Source organism: Protopterus annectens, chromosome 4.part0 (genome assembly GCF_019279795.1).
Source record: "Protopterus annectens isolate FY-2018-M chromosome 4.part0, PAN1.0, whole genome shotgun sequence".
In the NCBI taxonomy this organism is placed as follows: domain Eukaryota; kingdom Metazoa; phylum Chordata; order Ceratodontiformes; family Protopteridae; genus Protopterus; species Protopterus annectens.
The window spans coordinates 1855741257-1855762894 of record NC_056733.1 but is presented as its reverse complement, the minus strand read 5'-3'; the positions used below and the strand labels follow the sequence as shown (position 1 = coordinate 1855762894).

Below are 21638 nucleotides of genomic sequence, written 5' to 3'. Positions count from 1 at the left end.
AAAGCGCCTCAAAACCTTCTTCAGAATATAACAGTAATAGACATGCAGGGTTTCTTCATGTTTGTGTAAACCTGTTAAATATAGTATTTAAAATGCCAAAAGCCTTGTACCACAGTTTGACTAATAACACAACACATAATAGCAAACAACACAACCTTTCCTTGCCATATAGCCTTCAAGTTGTACACACAGCTAAGCTGTAAAGTTGACCAGATTCTAATTATGCGATTGCTACAGGATTCTTTTCACTTGTTTGCTGCAACTTATGTTTTCACTTGCAGTTGCAGAGCTACAGTTTTCTTAATATTTTTCAATTAAAATGGATTTAGAGCATTGTTTATATTATTGTAATTGTTTATCTTAGTAATGCCAACATGGAGAGATATGTTGTAAGACCTGCAGTTTAAGAAATATTTGTTTAAATGCTTGAAGTTTCCTTGTGGCTAAGGTAAATAACCCCACTAAATGATTTGCATTCACCGACATAATTCAGATTTGCATTTTGAGAACTTTAACATAACTTTGTTACTAATGGTTTTCTAATTTAATCTAAAGCTTCAAAAAATCATTTGATATGCAAATGACAACCTGTGGCCTGGAGACTTAAAGACAATTTCTTAAGTGTATCTAAAAATAAATTTGTTATTAAAATATGCTGTGAATGCTATGTAAGCATGCAAATAAAATGTGATGTGTACACTACTGATTTCTGGTAACCTGTCCTGACACAACTCCGGATGCATACTTACCAAGTAAAATCATCATATGCACAACTGCAGTTTACTGGATGGCAGGTAAGATGGATAGCAAGGAATTCCTCATAATTTCTGAATATGTTAGTAATCGTATCTATACAAAGTGTTTGCCGCTCCTTGAATGTTCACAATTTACATTTTGCTGTTAAAGATTTTTGTACTCTACAGTTGAACTCTTATATATCTTAAACCATGAATAAGTACTTCTTCAAGTTTAAAATACAGTTATCTTTATTCATGTTGTATTGTTTCATGTGCTTTAGCTTGGAGTTCTTGTTTACACAGCATCGAGTAATCCTTACCACTGTTGTCTTTTCACATGAGATTTCCCCATATGTTTAACATGATAAATTACTGGTCACATTGCTTTATTAACGAAGGCTAATAGTAAAATCGCTGTGGTTGCATGCAATTGTAAGGAAGGGTGATTACATTCAAAATGACTCCCTTTGTGAAACACTAATTAACAGTACGCAGTCCTGCATTCAGCATCCAATTGAAGCAAGCACCTGCAACATTAGAAACACACAATAAAACATCACTAGAGGAAAGGGTTTCTCCCTAAAGAAAACCTCATTTGAAATGTCACTTTTTCTGATTGTTTCCATGGGAATATTATAGCTTATCCCAGGCATCAATCAGCAGATAATTAATGAGATTCAGTTTACTGAAAACAAACAGCAATACTTGAATGGAAGTAATAGTGAATTGTGATGTTCTTTTCATTATAAATTTTGCAATTTATATGTGTTGGTGTTTTTTTTTAGTAATAGTGATGCTGCTGTCTAAATATGAAATTTTATTTTCTGTGATACTGTAATAGATTTAATTCTCCTCAGAGCATTTCCAGTTTCAATAAATTATTCATGAATTTTGTAATACTTATATAGTCTATGATCTCATACCAGCTTTGTAATAGTACAAAGATACTGATGATTGTTGACATTTGGTGTATGGGTAATGGAAGACAGAGAAAGTGGATTATATCCTGATTTCATATTTGGCATATTGTTCATGAACTCTTGTAGATCTCGGACAGATAAAGCATTAAGATTTAGTGCCATGTCAAGAGGACTAGGAAGTAACTTCCCGTAAAAGAAAAGAGGATTCTGGGAGGTCGTTGAGGGCAGTTTGCTGACCTCCAATGATTTACAGGCCTTTAGTTTAATGAAATTCTTTTGATGACATGACAGTAAAAGCTCATAATGGATTGGACACCCTAATGTAATGAAATTACTCCCTTCTGCTTTAAAAAATCTTGCATTTAATATTTACTGAAACCTAACAGGAGTGAGTGTGTGTGTGTGTGTGTGTGTGTGTGTGTGTGTGTGTGTGTGTGTGTGTGTGTGTGTGTGTGTGTGTGTGTGTGTGTGTGTGATGTATGTGTCTGAACCATTTCATTTTCTTCAGATAGTTAGAAGCGGCAGTGCAGTATTGCAGACTAGAAGAGAGAGGCAGAGAAATCTTATGTTCGTAGATGATGAGCAGAGGCAGTTACTAGATGCCTGTGTGACAGAATGCTTGGATCTCAGTCTTTCAAGGCAGATACGATATCCTGCAAGCAATCTGACTTTTTGCCCATCTCTACAGGCAACTGGACAGCAATCAGATTAGCTGCATTGAAGATGGAGCCTTTCGAGCACTACGCGATTTGGAAATTCTGTGAGTTGACTTTCATATCTTTTATTTTTGCCTTTTGCTAGTCTCTGTATTGATAATTCTTTTAACTGTCTCTGCACAAGCAAAATAACTCCTATGTTATATAAGAAGAATTCTGCCTTGTGTTTTCTTTACTGGTGGACAAAATGCCGGAGACCTAGCAGTACTGTGCACTTCAAGGTCTGTTCGATATAACAGAAGCTTAATACATGACAGCATTTTGTTTTCTATGATGCAGACATGGGGCCAGAATGATAGGAAAAAATGCAGGCTTAAGATATGATACTCTAAATATTGTTCTACTTGTGGGTACCTAAGAATTATCTGTGATGTTGTATAAAATGATTCAGAAAAGAAGACTCAGCAGAGCTATGCTTTATAATTTCTATTATCTTTATATTGATCATTTCCATACAGTTTTGCATGGAATACTGAAACTGATTTGCCAAACTTAGGACAAGGAAAACAGCAGTCCTCTTTAACACAAGTTAATTCAGTGATGACTTACTAGTGAAAGAAAAGCTGCAAAGCTCATATAACAAGGCAATGATTGTGTTCTTTCTAAGGGCTTCAAGAAAAATACACATTTCTTAAAGCAAATCCATACAAGTACCAGTTGCTCTGACTGCATCCTATTTGCAGACATTAAGCAATAGTTCTCTGAAAGCATTGCATTCCAATTCAGTTAAATTATACAATAGTGCTTTTTTAGTCATTTTCCATATAATGGGTGTATAAAGTGCACTATGCTCACTTTTGTATTTTGGCTGAAAAGGGTCTTCATGCTTTATTTGTTAATTGAGTAAGTATTTTAGTTCTCCTCATCAGAAACAATTCATTATAGTATAGATTGTGAAATCCTCTCGTATTACAGGAAAGGAAAATATTTTGGATGTGTCTTTTTTGCGCTGGTGTCTTGGGACTAGAACCTTGCAGTTCTTTCTAGAGTATATGTGTAACAGAACTTGCTGAGCAAATCAGGTATTGGTAAAAAGCTCTACTGCCATTAAATATCAATGCAGAACATGTATTACCACTGTTTAATACATTAAACAAAATACTCATAATAATTTTACAGCAGAATCTGATATAGTCTCTCTGATTAACAAATGAAATAAAGACTAGGAAATGGCATTGTGAAGTGTGGCAGTAATATCTGTCTACTTTAAAAGGCATGGCACACCTGAAATGGAAAAATAGTAATCAAATTCACAGGTCATCGCATATTCGTCATATGTCACTGTCTGACTTTTCCTGCAGTAAGTATAAACTTTCCCAAAAGACTAAATCTTGACGTGTACTCTACTTCCGTTTCCTGAACTCTACCAACGGAAGTAAAGTTCTGCCCTATATAGTACAGTACTGTGTAGCTTTAGCAGTGGATACCACAACATTAAGAGATGTATAAATGTATTTCTGTATCTATGTTTGTGTTTTATTTTACTGGTACGTAACTGTAGCAAAGGTGCTGGGTATGGGAATATAATCCAAGATGTCCTTTAATAGGATTGAATGCAGATGACTCAGGTAACACTAGTGACATAATAGCATGATTTGAAAATCTTTGTACCTATTTATGACATTGCAGCAATATACTACAACTTTTATTTTGCCTGCATGCATTTACAACCAGTAAGTAAATCTTTCATTTTTGATACTAGTACTTGTAAAATTATTATATCCATTCATCCATCCTCAACCCCTTTTTCCCATTTTGTATATGGGGTCAGGGTGTCACTTGAACAGTGTAAAATTATTATATCTCTCTGTGCAAGTATCCAGAAGAAACATTTGTGGGTTTACTCTATTAATTTAATTGCTAACTTAAAAATTCTGTTGCTATACATACTGAATATTTCCATTAGACTATGCAGAAAGCAATGCTTTCTGTTTGTATTTATAGTGTTGGTAATATGTTGGGGAATTTCTGGTGTAACAAATTCCTTTTGTTGTGTTAAGTATTTGAGATAGCCACCTCAGGAAAGTCTGATTTTTTTCCTGCTGGATTTAACAAACAGACAATGCTGCATGAATCTTTAATTGCATTTTGCAGAGAAAGCGAAATGCGTATGTGAAAAACATGTCAGTATCATTACGATCTCTGACCTAATGTTGAAGAGGAGATGAAGATGGTGCCACTTAATCAAGAGCGTGCAGCAATCTTTCATTTACAATACAAAGACGCGGCAAGGATGCAAAGGATAGGACTATTTCTTTGATGCTATGTCTGTTAGGAACATTAAAGTTTATGTGCTATTTCTGTTCAAGCAAGAAACAGTTATATTCCTTAAAATGGAAATAAAATGATAAAGTAACTTGAAGAAGGTCTGGAGCAATCTGTATTCTAATATTAAATGACAGTTATGTTCTCCTTAAATGTTTCTTGCTGTCAGTTACTAGGAATCATAACCATTTTTAAAGACAGCACACAACCATCTTCTTACACAAAAGTATGTATTTGCATTTATTGCTGTAGTATTCCTTGTCTGTGTTTTAAGCTGTTGTAGCATATCTCACACGCTGTTCCCTCTATTATTCCAAAGAGTCACATTTCATATGTTGATAATGGTGTGTTGGTGTCTCAATGTGCACTGCATGTAAATTTACCTTGTTTTCCTTGATTAGTCACATATTCAACATGCTTCAGTTTTGTCTTTACTCAAGAGTCTCTGTCTTACTGTTTTTGTTTACATGAGTTAATTATTTGTTTTTTGCTACATTTATTGCCCTGTTATATGTGCTAATGAACACCTACATTGACGTACTCTACTAATTATAGAAACAATGGAGGCATTCAAACATTTTCCAAATTTCAAGAGATGAAGGACAAGTAAATGCATTAAAACAGCTTTACATTATGCTATGGTAAATATATTGAGAAAAGACTGAGAAAATATCAGAATATTTTTTAATATTAAACTCCCTATTTATCAGTAACAAGTAATTAATGTCTACATTTTACCAAAAATGTGAAACTTGCATGGCATCTGAAAATTATTACTCATTATAAAACATGTTATTATCTAGCATGAGCGCATTGATAGCACCACAGTATTCAGGTCCACCATGTTTCTTAGAACGTTAGTGGTAATGAATAATGCCACAGTTTGCAGTTTGGCATGTTCTTTGGTAATATAGTCATGATGATGCTGCTTCTGCAGATGATGATAATATACTGCAGTCGCTAGTTCGTTCATGTTCAGTAGCATGGTAGCAGTAATGTAAGTGCCACATTCTGCAGTTCTGCCATGTTTCTTACTGAGGTACGACTGATGAAGCATGATAGAGTCTGCGGTACTGACTTCTTCCTTTGCATGGTAGTGGTGAGGCAGATTGCCACAGTCTGCAATTCTGCTATGTTCATTAACATGGTAGTAGTGCCGAAGAGTAGTCTGCAATTGGTCATATTCCGCAATAAGTATTTGGTCATTGTGCATGAATTATGCCAAGGAACTGTGTAAGTAATCCTATTCTGTGTACATCAGAACGATGGACATTGTAGTTTATTTCTTAGATGGCGGCTGTCTCATACTAAGTTTTATATTTTTCTTAATATACTTTATTATTTGCACATGTCCTCTTTGTCTCACTATTTATCTTCCTTATCTCTTCTACTTTGTAATTCTGTCAATGTTTCCTCATGATTTAAATCCTCTCTCATTTCTCCTGAAAACCTCCTTACTTCACAACTTCATCTTTATTTATTTTTTCATCATCAGTTTTTTTTTTTCTTTCTTAATGTAAACACCAAACACTGAATTCTCTGTCATAAGGACTTCAACTTCTTTCTTTGTTCAAGAATCATGGACAAAGGCAAAATTAAAGACAAAAAATCTGGGACAATTTCTAATTATTATTGTAATTTTCTTTAAAAAAGTTAGTAGAACACCATGTTTAGTATCAGTGTTCATTTTCTGAACAATAAGATGTATAACACTGTAGTATCTGACATTCTTGGCTGAATACAATTCTCAGTGATTTAACAGAAATCTAAACATTTACTTGGGATAGGGAGAAAATATGAAGCTAAATCATGTACATTTGAGAGGTACGTTTACCAGGCTCGGCTTAATCCTAATACACGGATTATGTTAAATGCTTCCACTTTGAAATATATGAAAAAATACTGATTCAATAAGAAAGCACTTTTTCCTATCATGATCCTAACCTAATCTCATATCAGTGGTAGATTTTTAGTATTTTGATATATTTTTGTTAGCATTTGTACTAAGCTGATGATTCTATCTTAAATATCTTCACAGTGACAGGATTTGTGTAACATGTGACCTGTAATCAGATGTGTGATTAGCTTTCAAGTAATCGTTAAAATTGTAATGTTCTTTCAAGTGGAGTGGAACTGTAAACAGAAGCTCCTCACACCACCCTCTCCAAAAAAAAAAGAAAGAAAAAAAACTATAGAGTAAAAATTTCAGACAAAAGTTTAGGTGTTCATTCTGCAAAATCCTTGGATCTCTTCTGTTTAATTGTGCGTTTGCAGCATTAATGCACATGCTTCAATTCCCACCCTCCTAAAACCTGACTCCCCTTACTTAAGTTGTGTCATCTTTATCAATTTTGTCACTTCTTCTAATCCTTCTTTAAGTACAGCTACTAAATGTTTCATCTAAGTCTACCAAATGGTTACTCTAAGTCAGTATTCATTCCTTACAGGATTTGATTATCCTATACTTTCAAAATAGCATGAACTGAATGAATTTGTACGGTTCAATCTACTATATGTGCCTTGAACTTATTTTTCTGCATTGTATTACCATGTATTATAATGTATTCTATTGTATATTTGTACTATAGCTATTGTTTTTACTGTTTGGGGCATTATGTACTGTCAAACTAAATGACCTGTGAAGCTTTTCTCCCCAGGCCTCCACTGAAAATGGGCTCTGCTTGGCCCAGTGGACTTTCCCGTTAAACAAATGCCAATAAACAAACAAATAAATAAATAAAATTGTAGGTTTCCAGATTGGTTTAGGTGTTGCTGTATATGTCAGTACTGTACACAGCTCATATTTAATCAACACAGAGCAGAATCCTTCTTTTGGGTATATTAAACCAAGCTCTTCTTTAACTGAGGTGTTAGTATTCCATGTGATAGACATCTGTTACACATCAGCTAGTAATAAATTGTTTCCTAAGAAGGGAAAGTTTTGGACACTGTGTTTTCAGATGGTTGAAGATAGGATTCCAAACCTAAAAGAAAACAAATATTTGGGAATGATTGATTCACTTTCAGCTTCATTTTACATTTTTTCTAATTAAGACTGAGGACTTAAAAATTTAAAAGGGACATGTTACAAGCTAATTAAGTATACAAAGTAACTAAAATTAAATGGGGTACTGCAATAGAAAAAAAACTTAGCTAACACAAATATTGTAAAAGACAGAGATAAAAGCTCTGAGCCTTATTTACAGAAGCAGTAAACCATCTGAATAATGGCAATATGCATATCTATCAAAAAATAGAAGAATGTTTTTCGCAGGCAAGGTGTCTCATGAGTCCGATACAAAATATATATTTATGAATCATAGGGAAACACAGATGGAGAAATATTGTTGATACGTAATAGAGAAAACAGAAGCAAAGTAGTTATGAAAACAAGCAAATGAATAGGGATCAGAGAAAAGATGATGGTGTAAAGCAGGATTGTTAAATGTTTATTCTTGTTCATTAATCAGACATGAACATTTTATCAAAAGCAATCAGTGAACGTTCAAGACAGACTTGTAAATAAGAACCAGGAACCACGACTAGAACACGAACTCCTTTAATAACACAAATGGAATTGAATGAATTTGTGGACTACTTAGAGAGTACTACAACTTTTTTAAAATTTACTAGTAATTTTAACGAAAATGAATGTGAATTTCTGGATATAAAACTATATAAAAAAGGGGATGGAATAGAATCAACTATTTTTAGGAAAAAAACTTTTTCAAATTCCTATCTTCACTTCGACAGCTGCCATCCATATTTCCAAAAACGTAACTTGGTTAAAGGACAGATGGTAAGGCTTTCACGGATAATAAGTGAAGATGAGGAATTTGACTTACAAATAGAATTTTTAATGAATTTATTGAACAACAGGGGATACCCAACTGATTTATTGGAACAAACTAAAAAAGAAATAAACTCTAAAAGACAGTCTACATTTAGGCCAATTATTAAACATGGTTTTACTAATGAAAACAAAGAAGGGAAAAAAGACGACTATTTGAACAAGAGTTTGCTACAGTTGCCATACACCAACAGCATCAACACTATTGTAGATGGTGTACATGAAATATGGAAAGTAGTATTTAACAACCAGAGAGACTTAATACAATACATAGGTAGTTCCCCACACATTGTATATACTAGAGGAAAGAATTTAAAAGAACATTTTGAAAGTGTAACTACTTATAAATATTCACAAATGAGGAAATGTGTTTTTTGTCGGGGATGTAGATTTATAAATGATGGACCATATGTTAGCATTAAACATCACAATCGTACTATTAAATGCCCTGGTCATGTTAACTGCAATACAAAACTAGTTGTATATTTAGCAACTTGCTTATCATGTCCAGCCTTCTATGTAGGCAAGACTATAAGAAAATTAAAAGATAGGATTGCTGAACATGACAGGGACATTAAAAACAAAAAAAGCACGAATGCACTTTATATGCACAGTAAGAAATGTACAAATTTTAAACGATTTTTGTTTTTTGTGATAGACAGGATACCACAGGATAGTAGCAAAGAAGGTGATGTTAATGCATTATTAGAGTTAAAAGAATGCATATGGCAGTTAAGATTAGATGCATGTAACTGGCCAGGGATTAATGAATATATATCTACATCTTCTTATTTGAAATTAAAATCACACTGCATTTAAGCTTTTTTTATATATATTTAATATGGTATCAATACAATATGTTTTATGAGTAAATTAATGTATTTATGTATATAAATGAATTGTTAGGTTTTTAAAATAGTGTTAAAAGATTGTGTCTTTTTAAAAATGTATATTTATTTATTAGTACTAAGTAATGTTATTTATTTTGGTTATTTTGATCTGCCCCCAATGGTTTTTTTTACACATATATATGTATATATACATGAAGTTAATTAGTACAATACACATATACTTATAAAATGTATTTAAGTAGTGCAATTTATCTCCATGGAAATTGATTGATTAATTAATTGAAAGAGGAATCGCTATTTATACAGCAGCTGCTGCTTTTTTAAATTACTCTGAAGAAACCCACGAAGTAAAATGGGTGAAAGCGCTAAGGAAATGTGGTAGTTTAAATGTACTGAGGAGTTCGTGTTCCATTTGTGTTATTAAAGGAGTTCGTGTTCTAGTCGTGGTTCCTGGTTCTTATTTACAAGTTTGCTTGACTTTATGTCTAACGTTCAAGACAGAGCTTCCACAGAGGGGGAAAAACTTCAAAGAAAAGGTAAAATGAAATTTGCACAAGGTTCTAAGATCTTCTAAGATATACTTAACAGCTTTGCACTATACAACTTAAGAACTGAGTAGGAAAATTGTGGTAGTAGAGACTAAACTTTAAGAAAAAATCTGTACAAAAGGTTGAGCTGAAAGGGGTAGGTGTTATTGTCCTGTCACAAAAGTCACTGAAAACTAAGGCTGAATTCTGTCACTGGAAGACATTCTTAAATTTGACATCAAATCCCTCAAGTGGGCCAGTTTACCAAAATAATGTCTCAAACTTACTGTCAGTATTGAAGGAATATAGTCTTTAGTCCAATGTTCCAGTGACCTCATAGGTGGTTAGAACAGAACTGGTGAACAGACAGGCTATGAAAAGCAGTAGGGAAAAGGCTCGGGGCAAACCTGTTTCATAACTTAAATATAAACACACACCTTTAGAACGCTAGTTTGTAGGTAATCGAATGGCTTTTCTGATGTACCTCAACACATGCTATTCAGTCCAGATGCCAGACGTCTCCTAAAATAGAGAGCCTTGAGAACAGGTGGATACAGTTTCAAGCGGACAAAGTGGGCAACACTGGTGGAAATAAAAGGAGTCATTATTTCACAGAAGAAATGTGGTGGATGATCAATTATTCCTGAAGATGTAACAGGATAAAAGACAATTGGTGATTTAAAGAATATAAGAAATGGACACAGTTCCAACCTTAGAAAAAGCTGAAGGATGAGAAGGGAAGTAATTGTTAGAGTTTTCAAAGTTTCATATAGTACAGTTCAGGTCCTTGACCAGAGACATTATTAACTTGTTGCTGTAGTCAATGATACTATCCAGGAACAATGCATTTATTGAGAATCTCTTTAAATATCTCAAATGTCAGATCACCTTACACATCTAAGCAAAGGTAATAGGGAAATAAAGATGATGACATTTTGGTTTATCACTGTGTATCAGTAATAGCAACTATTTCTTAATCTTCTAGGAAACTGAATTAATTCCAGATGATTGAGATCCAGTATAGATGTAACTTTTATTTCTAAATAAATGTTATGCAGACCTGCCGTTCAAAAGACAGTATTTAGCAAAGTGCATGGCTAAAGACGTTTAGCATGTCTGTATACATATTAGGTAAAGTAAATTATTTCGGTATAATATTTCTGAACCAGTTCTACATTAAGAAATTCAATCTTTTCATAATAACTCAATGTATTTTTTTCCATTACAAAATTAATTTAAGCACGGCAGTGAATACAGGTAATAAAACTGTCATTTTTATTCAAAACAAATTTTCTCAAAACCATATTAATTTCCACAGAAGTTCTATACTCCATAAGTGCATTGCCAGTCAAAAATAGATTACTACAGCCATTGTATTTAATTATATAATTAAATTATATTGTATATCACAGAATTTTGGGTGACGAAAGTAACAAACTATATTTTGTATGTCTGCCATCAAATCCACGTCTACATTTGTTGTCACCTAAAACCAGATACATTTGTTTTTAGATTGATCACTGTTTCTGTAAGTCAGCTTCACCTAGAAAACCTATTCCAAAGTCATACCACTCTATAATGAAACCAACAGCATTTTTTACTGCTGGCTTTTTTTTTTTTTTGCCTGTAGTTTGTGAAACATTTCTGTGTCTTTGTGTTCCTTCTACTCTAAAATGCAGTCTATTCTAGCTCTTATATATTTTTTGTCCCACAAATAATACATCCTTAGGGTTCTTATATTGTCTTTGTAAGTAAGGACATTACTTTATTGTTTTAGTAATTCCATTTTCTATAAAATCAGTTTGCATTATTAACTCTCTCTTACAAGTTTCCCAAACTAGATTTGTAGTTTGTAACTTAGACCTAACTAATAATTAAAACAGAACTGTCAGTATAACAAAGTGTTATAGTTAGGTGGAAGATATAAACTGAAAAAGTGCCCATAAGTCCTCAAGGAATTAATGCAAAATTCCTCAGCATATTACCCAAAATTTCACTTTCTAACTGTAACAGCCCCAAGGTCAGTGCATTGAAGGTCTTCTTTTATTTCCTACGTCCCTAAATATGAACAGCAGTAGCTGAGATAACCGACTGAGCATATCTTATATGATTATTCTGATGAATAAGTAATTAACCATTATACCATCTGGAAGTGGATGGCCTGCTGGTAAGGATCAGTTAACATATGGGTAATGTCTTCACCTTTCGTACACAAGGTGAAAAGTTCAGTCCCAACTGCCAGCAGAAGGAAACAGAACCTTTTTAATTCTACCCTAACAATTCACTGTCAGACAAGGATCCCTGAACACTGGAATCCCTACAGTGTTAGGACTCCTGTCTGTTCTCTCTTATCATTGATATTCCTTTTAATATAACTAGCATGAATGTATATTATAATGTATGTAGATGATATTCTTCTCTTTGTTGAAAAAAAGCATAACTCCTTTCAGTCAAAATTATGGACTAATTTTTCACAACTGTAAAAATTGCTTCATAGTAATAGATGCCTAAGCGGCTCTAAGAAAACAAATGCAATGATAATTTTAATCGAAAAGAAACTCCCTTGCATACCACTCTTACACAATAAAGCAATTAAAGGAAATGTCATACCATTTGTCTCATAGCAAAATTATCTTGGAATCACTCTTGAGTCTGACTTCATACTGACAGCATTACCTCTAAAATACTATCGCACCTCAAACTATGTTACAGAATCTCACACCTCCTCTCACCAATGCCTCATTCAGACTTTGATAAAAATGCTCTTGTTCCTAAATTTGAATATAAACTCCCTCTATTATGTCTTAATTCAGGCAGTCATCCATAAAAACTTCACTTAATGAAGACCAACATATGCAGATTTGCACTTCTTTCTCACCAAAGAAGACATCATGTTGATATTCTAGAATACTTCATTTTGGGTACTTATCTTAAACAAGGCTAGCCTGCATCTTGGGTCTTATAAAAAGAAAATGCTACCAAAGAATACATTTATTTTCTCAGATGTAGACAAAAACAACACTAGTTTTGGCCAAATTCAAACTAGCTGTAGATGAAAAATCCTTGTCTGGACTAGGACCTAACAAAGTTAACAGCAATCTAAGTTTAGAAAAACTTAAAAAAAAATCTCTTGACTGTATTCCTACAAAATGAATCCAGTTTCACTTGCTTTAGGGATTTTGGTTAGTTTCACATATTGTAAAGTTTATCACACTGTGTGAATATGGTATAAGCAGTATTTTCTGCTACATTTAAAACCTTTTTGATATTTAACCTTTTTATAATGTATTAATACTCTGTTTTTATGTACATAGCAATCTGATGTACTATCTTATTATGAATTGCACGTTTTTTCTGCACTGCATATCATGACTGAAAAGTGTCAGTAGACCACTTCACTTACACCGTAAACAACTTGTAAAGTAAATAAGTAAATACATAACTAAATAAATACAGGCTGAGCATACCATGTACTATTTAAATTTATAGTAATTAAAAACAAATTTGGCACAACACTATTACTTGTTGCATATATTGCTAGTCTGATTGTCGCTCTCCAGCATTTTTTCTTAATATCAGCAAATCTGACCATGCTAATTTCTGCTATAATATCTGCATCTACGGAATGCATTGAAAAGATATTTAAATGGGAGCTGGGATGCTCACCTTCCTAGCCCTTTAGGTTTACTAATAAGTTTACCTAGCTTAATCTATCAGTTTGTTTCTATGAGCTTGTTCTGAGTGCAAGCTGGTGGCGAGTTATTACTATTTTTTTATTTTTTTCTACAATATATCATATTTAACCATATCAACACTTTGATAAAATTGAAACACACAGTATCTGCTTGAGATTTAGAATCCATGTGAATGCTAATAATGGTTATGAAGTACACACTAATTAGAACAACTGCAGCAGATAATGTGCATTTGATCCCTAAACTTTGAAATGCTTTTAAAATTATCCAGATGAGTATATAAAGTACAACTATTGCTATCAGTAATTATACGTATTAATATTTCTTCATAAATTGTGCCAAATGCCCAGAGATAAAATATATTTATTGTATTTCTTTATTCTGTGTTCCTTCTATTGTAGCCATATACTGTTCTATGTGCAGTGTATTTCAATGCATTTTATTGCAACATGTTTCCTTTATTACACAAACCTATAAAAGTCACAATAATGTTGTGACTAGTGCTGAAAACTATTTGCTATACCTAAGCTCCTTGGTAATGTACTCAAGGCTAAAGTATTTTGAAAGATGCTTATGATTTCTTAATTGAAGAAAACACATCTGTATTGTGTAGGTGTCACATATTTAATGCTCAGAGTAGCTGTTTTAAGCTTATATGAGTTTGCTGTGTGTGTAAATACTTCTGCTGGGTCATTTTATCTACCCATCTATTCATAACCCCTTTTCCAATTTTTACACATGGGATCAGAGTGTCACTTCAACAGAAACAATCATCTAGAGCCAAGGTTCACACCACCGGGTGGCTAGCCCCGCTGTAGTAATTTTGCTATACCACACGCTTACACTCACACTCATACCTATGGCCAGCTTAGAGTACCCAATCAACCTATTGCATATCTTTGGACTATACAAGGAAACCAGGGCACCCAGAGAAAATCTTATGCTAACAGTGTGAGGACATGCAGACAACATAAAAAAGGCATTCTTGCTGAGAATCGAACTGGAGAACCTCTTGCTATGACACATCAGGGCTATCCGCTAACAAGTCAAGTTTGCCAATGCACTGATCCATACTGTGATTTCTAGAAATATATTACAAATAACATCCTTAAAATGTACTGGAAATGCTTCCATGTTGATTATAATATAACTATATTATAAACACTAGACAGCAAAAAAGATTTTTCCTTGCAATCCACTATAGATTTATATCTTTATAAAGTTAGGAGTAGCAGGAAACAGCTTGTTTATTTCTGGTGTATTTTTACTACTGGCATTTAATATACATAACTATATAATATATATTTCATATAGCCTCATGACATTAACTGGTCTTAGTTTTTCAGGCAAATTGATATATGGTTATTCTGTAAGATACATCTCAATAAAAATGACTTTACCAGTTACACAGATGTCATATTATATTCAGAGTTAATCTGTCTAACATAACAAGGCTTCACAAAGCATAGCTGAAGTAAATAAAACGTAGCACTCATACTAAGCATGTGATGTTAAAAAAATGAAAACACGTATGGAAAGCACCAAGCCACTCGGGAAACACTCAAAAAGCGGCAAAAACTTTTTTAATAAATCCTTTTGAAGTGCGCTTTTAACATACACTTTTCGTCAGAGCGCCTGCCCCGACTTTTTCAGAAAGATTCAAAAGATTCACAAAAGTAACCAGTTACTAACAATATAAAAACTATGGCGTGACGAAAAGTGTATGTTAAAAGCGCACTTCAAAAGGATTTATTAAAAAATTTTTTGCCGCTTTTTGAGTGTTTCCTGAGTGGCTTGGTGCTTTCCATACGTATTTTCGTGGTTTTCGGTTTGACTTGGTTCATGTTAAAAAAACACCAAATCATTGACTAGCCCAAGACTGATGGAGAATCAAACATCTTTAAATGATTTCAAAAGCAATATCAAGTGTGTAGCAGTACTACTAAGTGAGAGCAGAGTGAAAACAGTGCCAATTGTCACTTCGTCAGTGTATCAGACGTACTTACTGGCTGTGCCCTTTTGCGTTTTATGTACTTCTTATTGTCAAGTCAAACATAAATCAAATGTCTAAAGCATTTCACTAATATGCAAGTGTTACTTAATCAAACGTTATAACTGCGGTTCAAAAATGTAGCATAATTATGGTTTCATTTTGTTTATAACTGGAAAATAAAGCTGATATAACTGGGAAAGTATAATTTTCCCATGGAACATAAAAATAGATATAAAAGAACATTGAAACAAAATACCACAACCCATTTACATAAATGAAAAATGCTACAGTTAAAATATATATGTTCAAGTTGTGCTTCTCGCAACTTGTACTGTTTCACCAAAAGTAACTTAAAACCTTTGATGTTTTCCTGCAGAGAACGTCTCTAAACTTAAATATTTGCTGTTGTGCTAAAAAGATGAACATTTCATAAAAAGTGCTGCTACAATATAGTACGTTATAATTTCCCAAGTAGTCTAAAGCATATAAATAAAACATAGGAAGCAAATTCAATGAAAGTATGTCTGTTGGTAAGCAGGCAGCAATGGAATGAAGTTAAAAAACAAAAACTAAACACAACTACATTTGGCTTTCCTGGAAAACCATTGTCTCCACTTGAGGCTCAGATGTTAAGGTTGTGCACCACACCCCTGGTATTTATGTAAAGTGGATCCAAGACTATGGAATCTTAGACTAAATTGAATACTTGTTTCAGATGGAAAACTTTATAGCCCGCTTGCTTTGACTAAAGATTAGTTATTCTGTCTAGTTAGGGAGTTTGATTGGGTTAATTTTGCTAAGATATTTTTGTTGTAAGATATATGCAATCGGTGAACAATGACATACTCATGTACGCATGTATGTATACCATATACACACATCTAATCAATTAACACAAAGCCACTTTCAAACACCAAAACTGAGAAAAACTTAGGAAAATAGATTTTTATTAAACAAATTTAGATTTTGTGGAAAAATGACGATGTCCTTCATCAACTTAAGTTGTGTAACACTTTAAATCATGTTATAGGTTCGTAGGTGTGTACTAGACTAATGACCACAAGGGTCTTTTTAAGCCTAGCCATTCATCCCAAATCTCTGAAAAGTTCTGATACCCTTGATAAGTGTAAGCATGGGCCTGTGAGATGAACCTTTTACATGTTACCTGTTTGCATCAAAAACATACAAGCTAAGCCAGGGATGAATTTCGGCTTCCCATCCAATTGTCCATGTTGCACTTGAATTACATTAGGGAGGAACTCTGCTTCACATGGATGGGGACCCTCTTCCATAGATGCGGTAGTCTCTGAGATACAGACCTCTTTCTCCATCAGGTCCTATTTATATTACAGGCAATGTTTAAGTCTTTAGAATGGATAATTCTGGTACTGTTTGTTTTGTGGTTATGCAGGAGGTCCATCAGAGTGGGGTCTGACAATGCCCTTTATGCCAGGCATAGATATCCCCTCAAAAGCCTGTAGGAGACAGAATAGAGGGATAGGGCCTTGAAGCAGTCTGTATAGGACATATTACTTACGCCCTGTATTCTTTTAGTGAGGAACCTCTGTGGATGTTCCATTTGTTGGATATGCATGGTTAGGTACATACCAAAGGAGGCATTGGACTCAATGATAGGTCTGATGAATGCCGAATACAGTGGAACAATGACTTCCTTGGACTTAGATGCCATACCTTTGTTTATAATTTATTATTTGTTTTAAATGTACAAATTAAAACCACATGTGCAATTAAAAACAATCTAATTAATTAAATAAACACATTTATCTAAACGGGGAGACAGAAAACATTTCATTTTACCCCAGATGAATATGGGCATTTTAGATATTCTATCAATTTTTCTAAAAAAAAAAATGTTCATTGTGCAAGTCTCCCCTTTTTGAGTATTGAAACTAGAACACATCTTGTTTGTGTCTTTCGGCTTTTCCCGGTTAGGGGTCACCAGAGCAGAACTCCGGTCCGCTAATGATTGGCAGTTGATTTTTACGTACCGGCTTGCCAGGCCTGACGCACAACCTTCATTGAAGGTATGCCCATTCACGCATGTCTCCACGCAGAAGACGCTCTAGCTGAGAATCGAACCGGACAGCGTCTTACTATGAGGTGACAATGCTACCGCAGCACCACCACCGTGGATTTTGAAACTAGAACACATCTATGAATCCTAAACTTGTCAACATTACCATAACTGACAATACATTAAAAACATTATTCTGATTTAATTTGCTAATGCTATACATGTGCTCCTTAATTTCTTCCATAGGTTACCTTCTTTGAAAACTGCCATAACAACATTTCACTCCTTTTAACTGGCAAGGTATTATCTCTGTTATAAGAGCAATGAAAGTTGAAAATGCTGACTGTTCAACAAATATTTGTACCATTGGAAACAGCCACAAGAAAGGGTGCCTATACACTTGATATACACATATGAGCTACATTTTTGTACTACGTCCTTAATACTAATATTCCTTTCATATCGGTTCCTTTTTCTTTTTCTTTAATTTTACTATCAGGCCTCAAGATATTCTAATGTTGCTCTAAAATTTCACTGACCATTGTATAATGCTCATATACTCAGCAACAAAGTCAACCTTGCTTCTATTGCTATAGTTTCCTGATGATTTATTCATCATGTGGTCCTAAAACAAGTAAGTATTTTATCATCAGTTTGATTGAATGTCTTACTGATAACGTCTGCAGCATATCCATGTTGATTGTCAAATTTTGTTTGTGAAACGGTGTGCTGATAAAATCCAGAATGTTTCCTGATATTCCTTTTACCTGTATTCAAGTTATCCTTAGAAGGATTAATCTCAAAATGTCAGACCCTTTTCTTTCCACTGATTTTGTATATATGCATGCTTGATAAATGCCACCTTTAAAACAAACAGAACATCCCAAAAGGGGATTGACCTCACACTTGTCTCTAGGATGAAACTCTGCAAAATGTCATTCAGTTACATTAATTCCTAAAATCTAACCATAGTTTCAGCTTTACCATGACAGATTTAAAAATGTCACTGAAGCAATTGTATAATATACTACATTCTGAAGTATCAGGAACTAGAAAAACTTCTGTTTCCCCAAAAGGTTACTAGCATGGGTGGAGGGATATACCTGCCCCCACTGCAATGCACCTAATTTGTCTGTATTCCATTTTGTTAAAATAAAATGAAACAGTAAGATGCAACACAAGATCAGTTAACTTTTATACTGCTTAAATTCATATGTTAATAAGAGATGTATATTTATAAAACAATCCTGTAATGCTGACAAATCTCTTTAATTGTGCATATTTGAATATAAACATGGAAAGTATGCTGTATGGTGTTTGCTTTTGCTTAATGTTGCAATAAACGTATCACTGTCTTTTAAAGCAGAATTATAGTCAACGGCAATCAGTTTACATAAAATATCAAGCAGCACGGACTTCACTTTTGTTACATGCCCACTTAATACTGGCCACTTTGAAGGACTTCTAATGTAAATCTCCACATGTGATAAAAAGAACTGATCATCTACTGTCACTAACTTCACCATCAATTATATTCTTTTTTAGCATTTTGTCCCATCAGAAATAATCCACAGATGATGTATATTTTCTAAAATTCAAAGTTAGTTAGACCGATACCGGTATAGTTACAGCTATGGATAGAAATGTATAGATTGAAGTATTTGATATGGATCATGAATTTTTTTGTTTGTTTGCCACACCACTTTCAGTAAAGACACAGTGTTCAATGTCACCCTAGACCACTGATGTGACAGAGACAAAGCTTTCTAAAACCTGTATGTATCTCTAGTAACCTCCACATAGTACTATCTAGTCCTATATTTGTTAAGGAGAAGGAAGGGTCTTTCCCACACTGAACAGTTTCAACCACCTGTATACTACCTTACACACACACACACACACACACACACACACACGTCTTATTGTTTTATACAGACTTCACAAATACAGCTTTAACACAGAATACTCCATTGATGTATTAAAGATAAAACATTTCAAAATTAGTATCTATTCTCAGCCTACTGCAGTTAATGGAAGACCCAAAGTATTTTACTGCATGGATCATGCTGTCTTCTTCACTTCTTCCAAAAATCACACTCAAGGCCTGGTATTCACAGATGATATTTTTTCTTAAAACAAATACCACTGCAATAAGAGTCAACACCAAATAAGCAGTCAGTCAGAGACCTGGTGCCATTCCATAGTCGGCTCATTTCAACTGCACGGTGACAGCTCAGCCTCAAGATAAAGTGCTTCTTAAAAAAGAAAAATCTATGAATGTTTTATTTCACTGCAGAATACAGATAGCATATGAAAAAGACTTGCATAGGTAAATGTTAATGGTACATTATGTTCAGAGTCCTAACCACTACCGTCAGCTTAAAAAGTAATCACATGAAAGTCTGACAGTTTTATAAAGCAGAAGTTTGTATGACTCCTTGCATAGCTGAGGCTTAGGAAGCTTTAAATGATGCTTTTCTGGAGAAGGACTGGCTGTAGTGAGCACATGGACCAGCCTACTAATTTGCTTTTAGTATCAGCTTTGTTATACCTCTGTATGTACTAATCTGCAGTTACAGTCTACAGTTTCTTCAGCCTGAGAAAATATCAACTATTATGTGTCTGAACTGTAGTATGAAAAAATGTATTAAAAGACTATCCATACTGAACTGGTCACTGTGATTATGCTGGTCAACATGTGTCAGTCCTTCCACCTGCATTAGTATGGCATCATCAATGAAAAGAATGACTTATGACTATAATTTTGCAACAGAGTAGCATGCGTTCCAACAGATGGCTAACCTTAAATAGTCTGTTGTTTGTATTAGGGAACGTTAAGCACAACTCACAAGAGTAGTCCTTCAGAAATGACCTTTCAGTATTATCAAAGTAAAAACAAACTGGATGCAAAATAGAAAGTATATTATATATTGGAAGTATACTATGAGGAAAACTTACAACCTTTAGAGTTCAATCATTTCCGAGAAGAGGCATTTAATTCAACTTTCTCTTCAGTCTTGAGCTGTTGAAAAATGGGTTCGTATTCAAATGTCACTTTAAATGACAAACTAATACTTACAATTTCTGAAAAAAAATGATTTCATTTTTTTTTCACAAGACGCATCACTTTTGTTTTGAATGCCAGAAACAAATAATCTCACTATCTCACTCCCTGCAGCTGCACATCTTTAAATCAGTAACTGATCCTAGCAAGCTGCAAACTAGGAAGTGACATATTCACTGTTTCATGGGATAAGATACACAGTATGTATGCATTCCATAAATCTGCAGTATTCACAAAATATGTGCAACCATCAGACTACAGATTAAGTTTAATATGAATGCTATCAGACAATTGTGGCCTTTTCCATTCTAACAGTTTTGCACAGTCACTTACCAGTCCATATCAGTCTCTGGTTCCAGACAGGATCCATAAAGTTCAGTAGTCAAAATGGGCAGTTTTGCAAATTATCCAGTATGCATAACATTGTATACAAAGCAGTGACTTCATTAAAATCCAATCACTGATCGGCCTGCCTATGTAAGGACAATAAGCTCCCTAGTGTATCTTGAACAAATGAGTTTATGTGAAATTATTGAATTAACTAATTATTGACAATAAATTTTTGATGCAATTACTCACACTATTGATGACATGGTATATTGGATGTAAAGCATTATACTTAGCCATTAAACACATCCAAAAGTAAACTAAGAATAAACACTCACACTGTGCTCATATGTGAGGAGCTCTATACATTGCACTGTGGGAGTTATCCCCTTCACCCTCTTCTGCATGTATATTAACTCAAAAGTTGACAGGTGCAAAGATAAAGGAAAAAACTCGCACAGTGAATCATTGACGGTGAAAATTAAAACTGCCATATCAGTGATTCCAAACACAGACAGTGATTATGTACTGTGGGATTGCAGAACCTCTTTACTGAAGGAAAAGACCATACACAGTAAACTACTGGTGGCACTCCTATGGAATGTCTACAGGCAGTACGTGGATAAAGTGTCAGGCTTACTTGTGTCGATTGAACAAA

General features: G+C 34.0%; 1 protein-coding gene across 2 annotated transcripts in view; it reads left to right on the top strand.

Moving 5' to 3' along the window:
- Positions 1 to 21638, top strand: part of LOC122800048 (slit homolog 3 protein-like) — a 2083326-nt gene that overhangs the window by 1398439 nt on the left and 663249 nt on the right. Inside the window, exon 6 of one of the 2 annotated variants that reach the window (XM_044069531.1) lies at positions 2346 to 2417. In XM_044069531.1, the coding sequence (XP_043925466.1) occupies positions 2346 to 2417 (72 nt within the window). Of the gene's footprint in view, positions 1 to 2345; positions 2418 to 3868; positions 3942 to 21638 lie in introns of those variants that run through there. The other variant, XM_044069532.1, reaches the window with a different exon arrangement.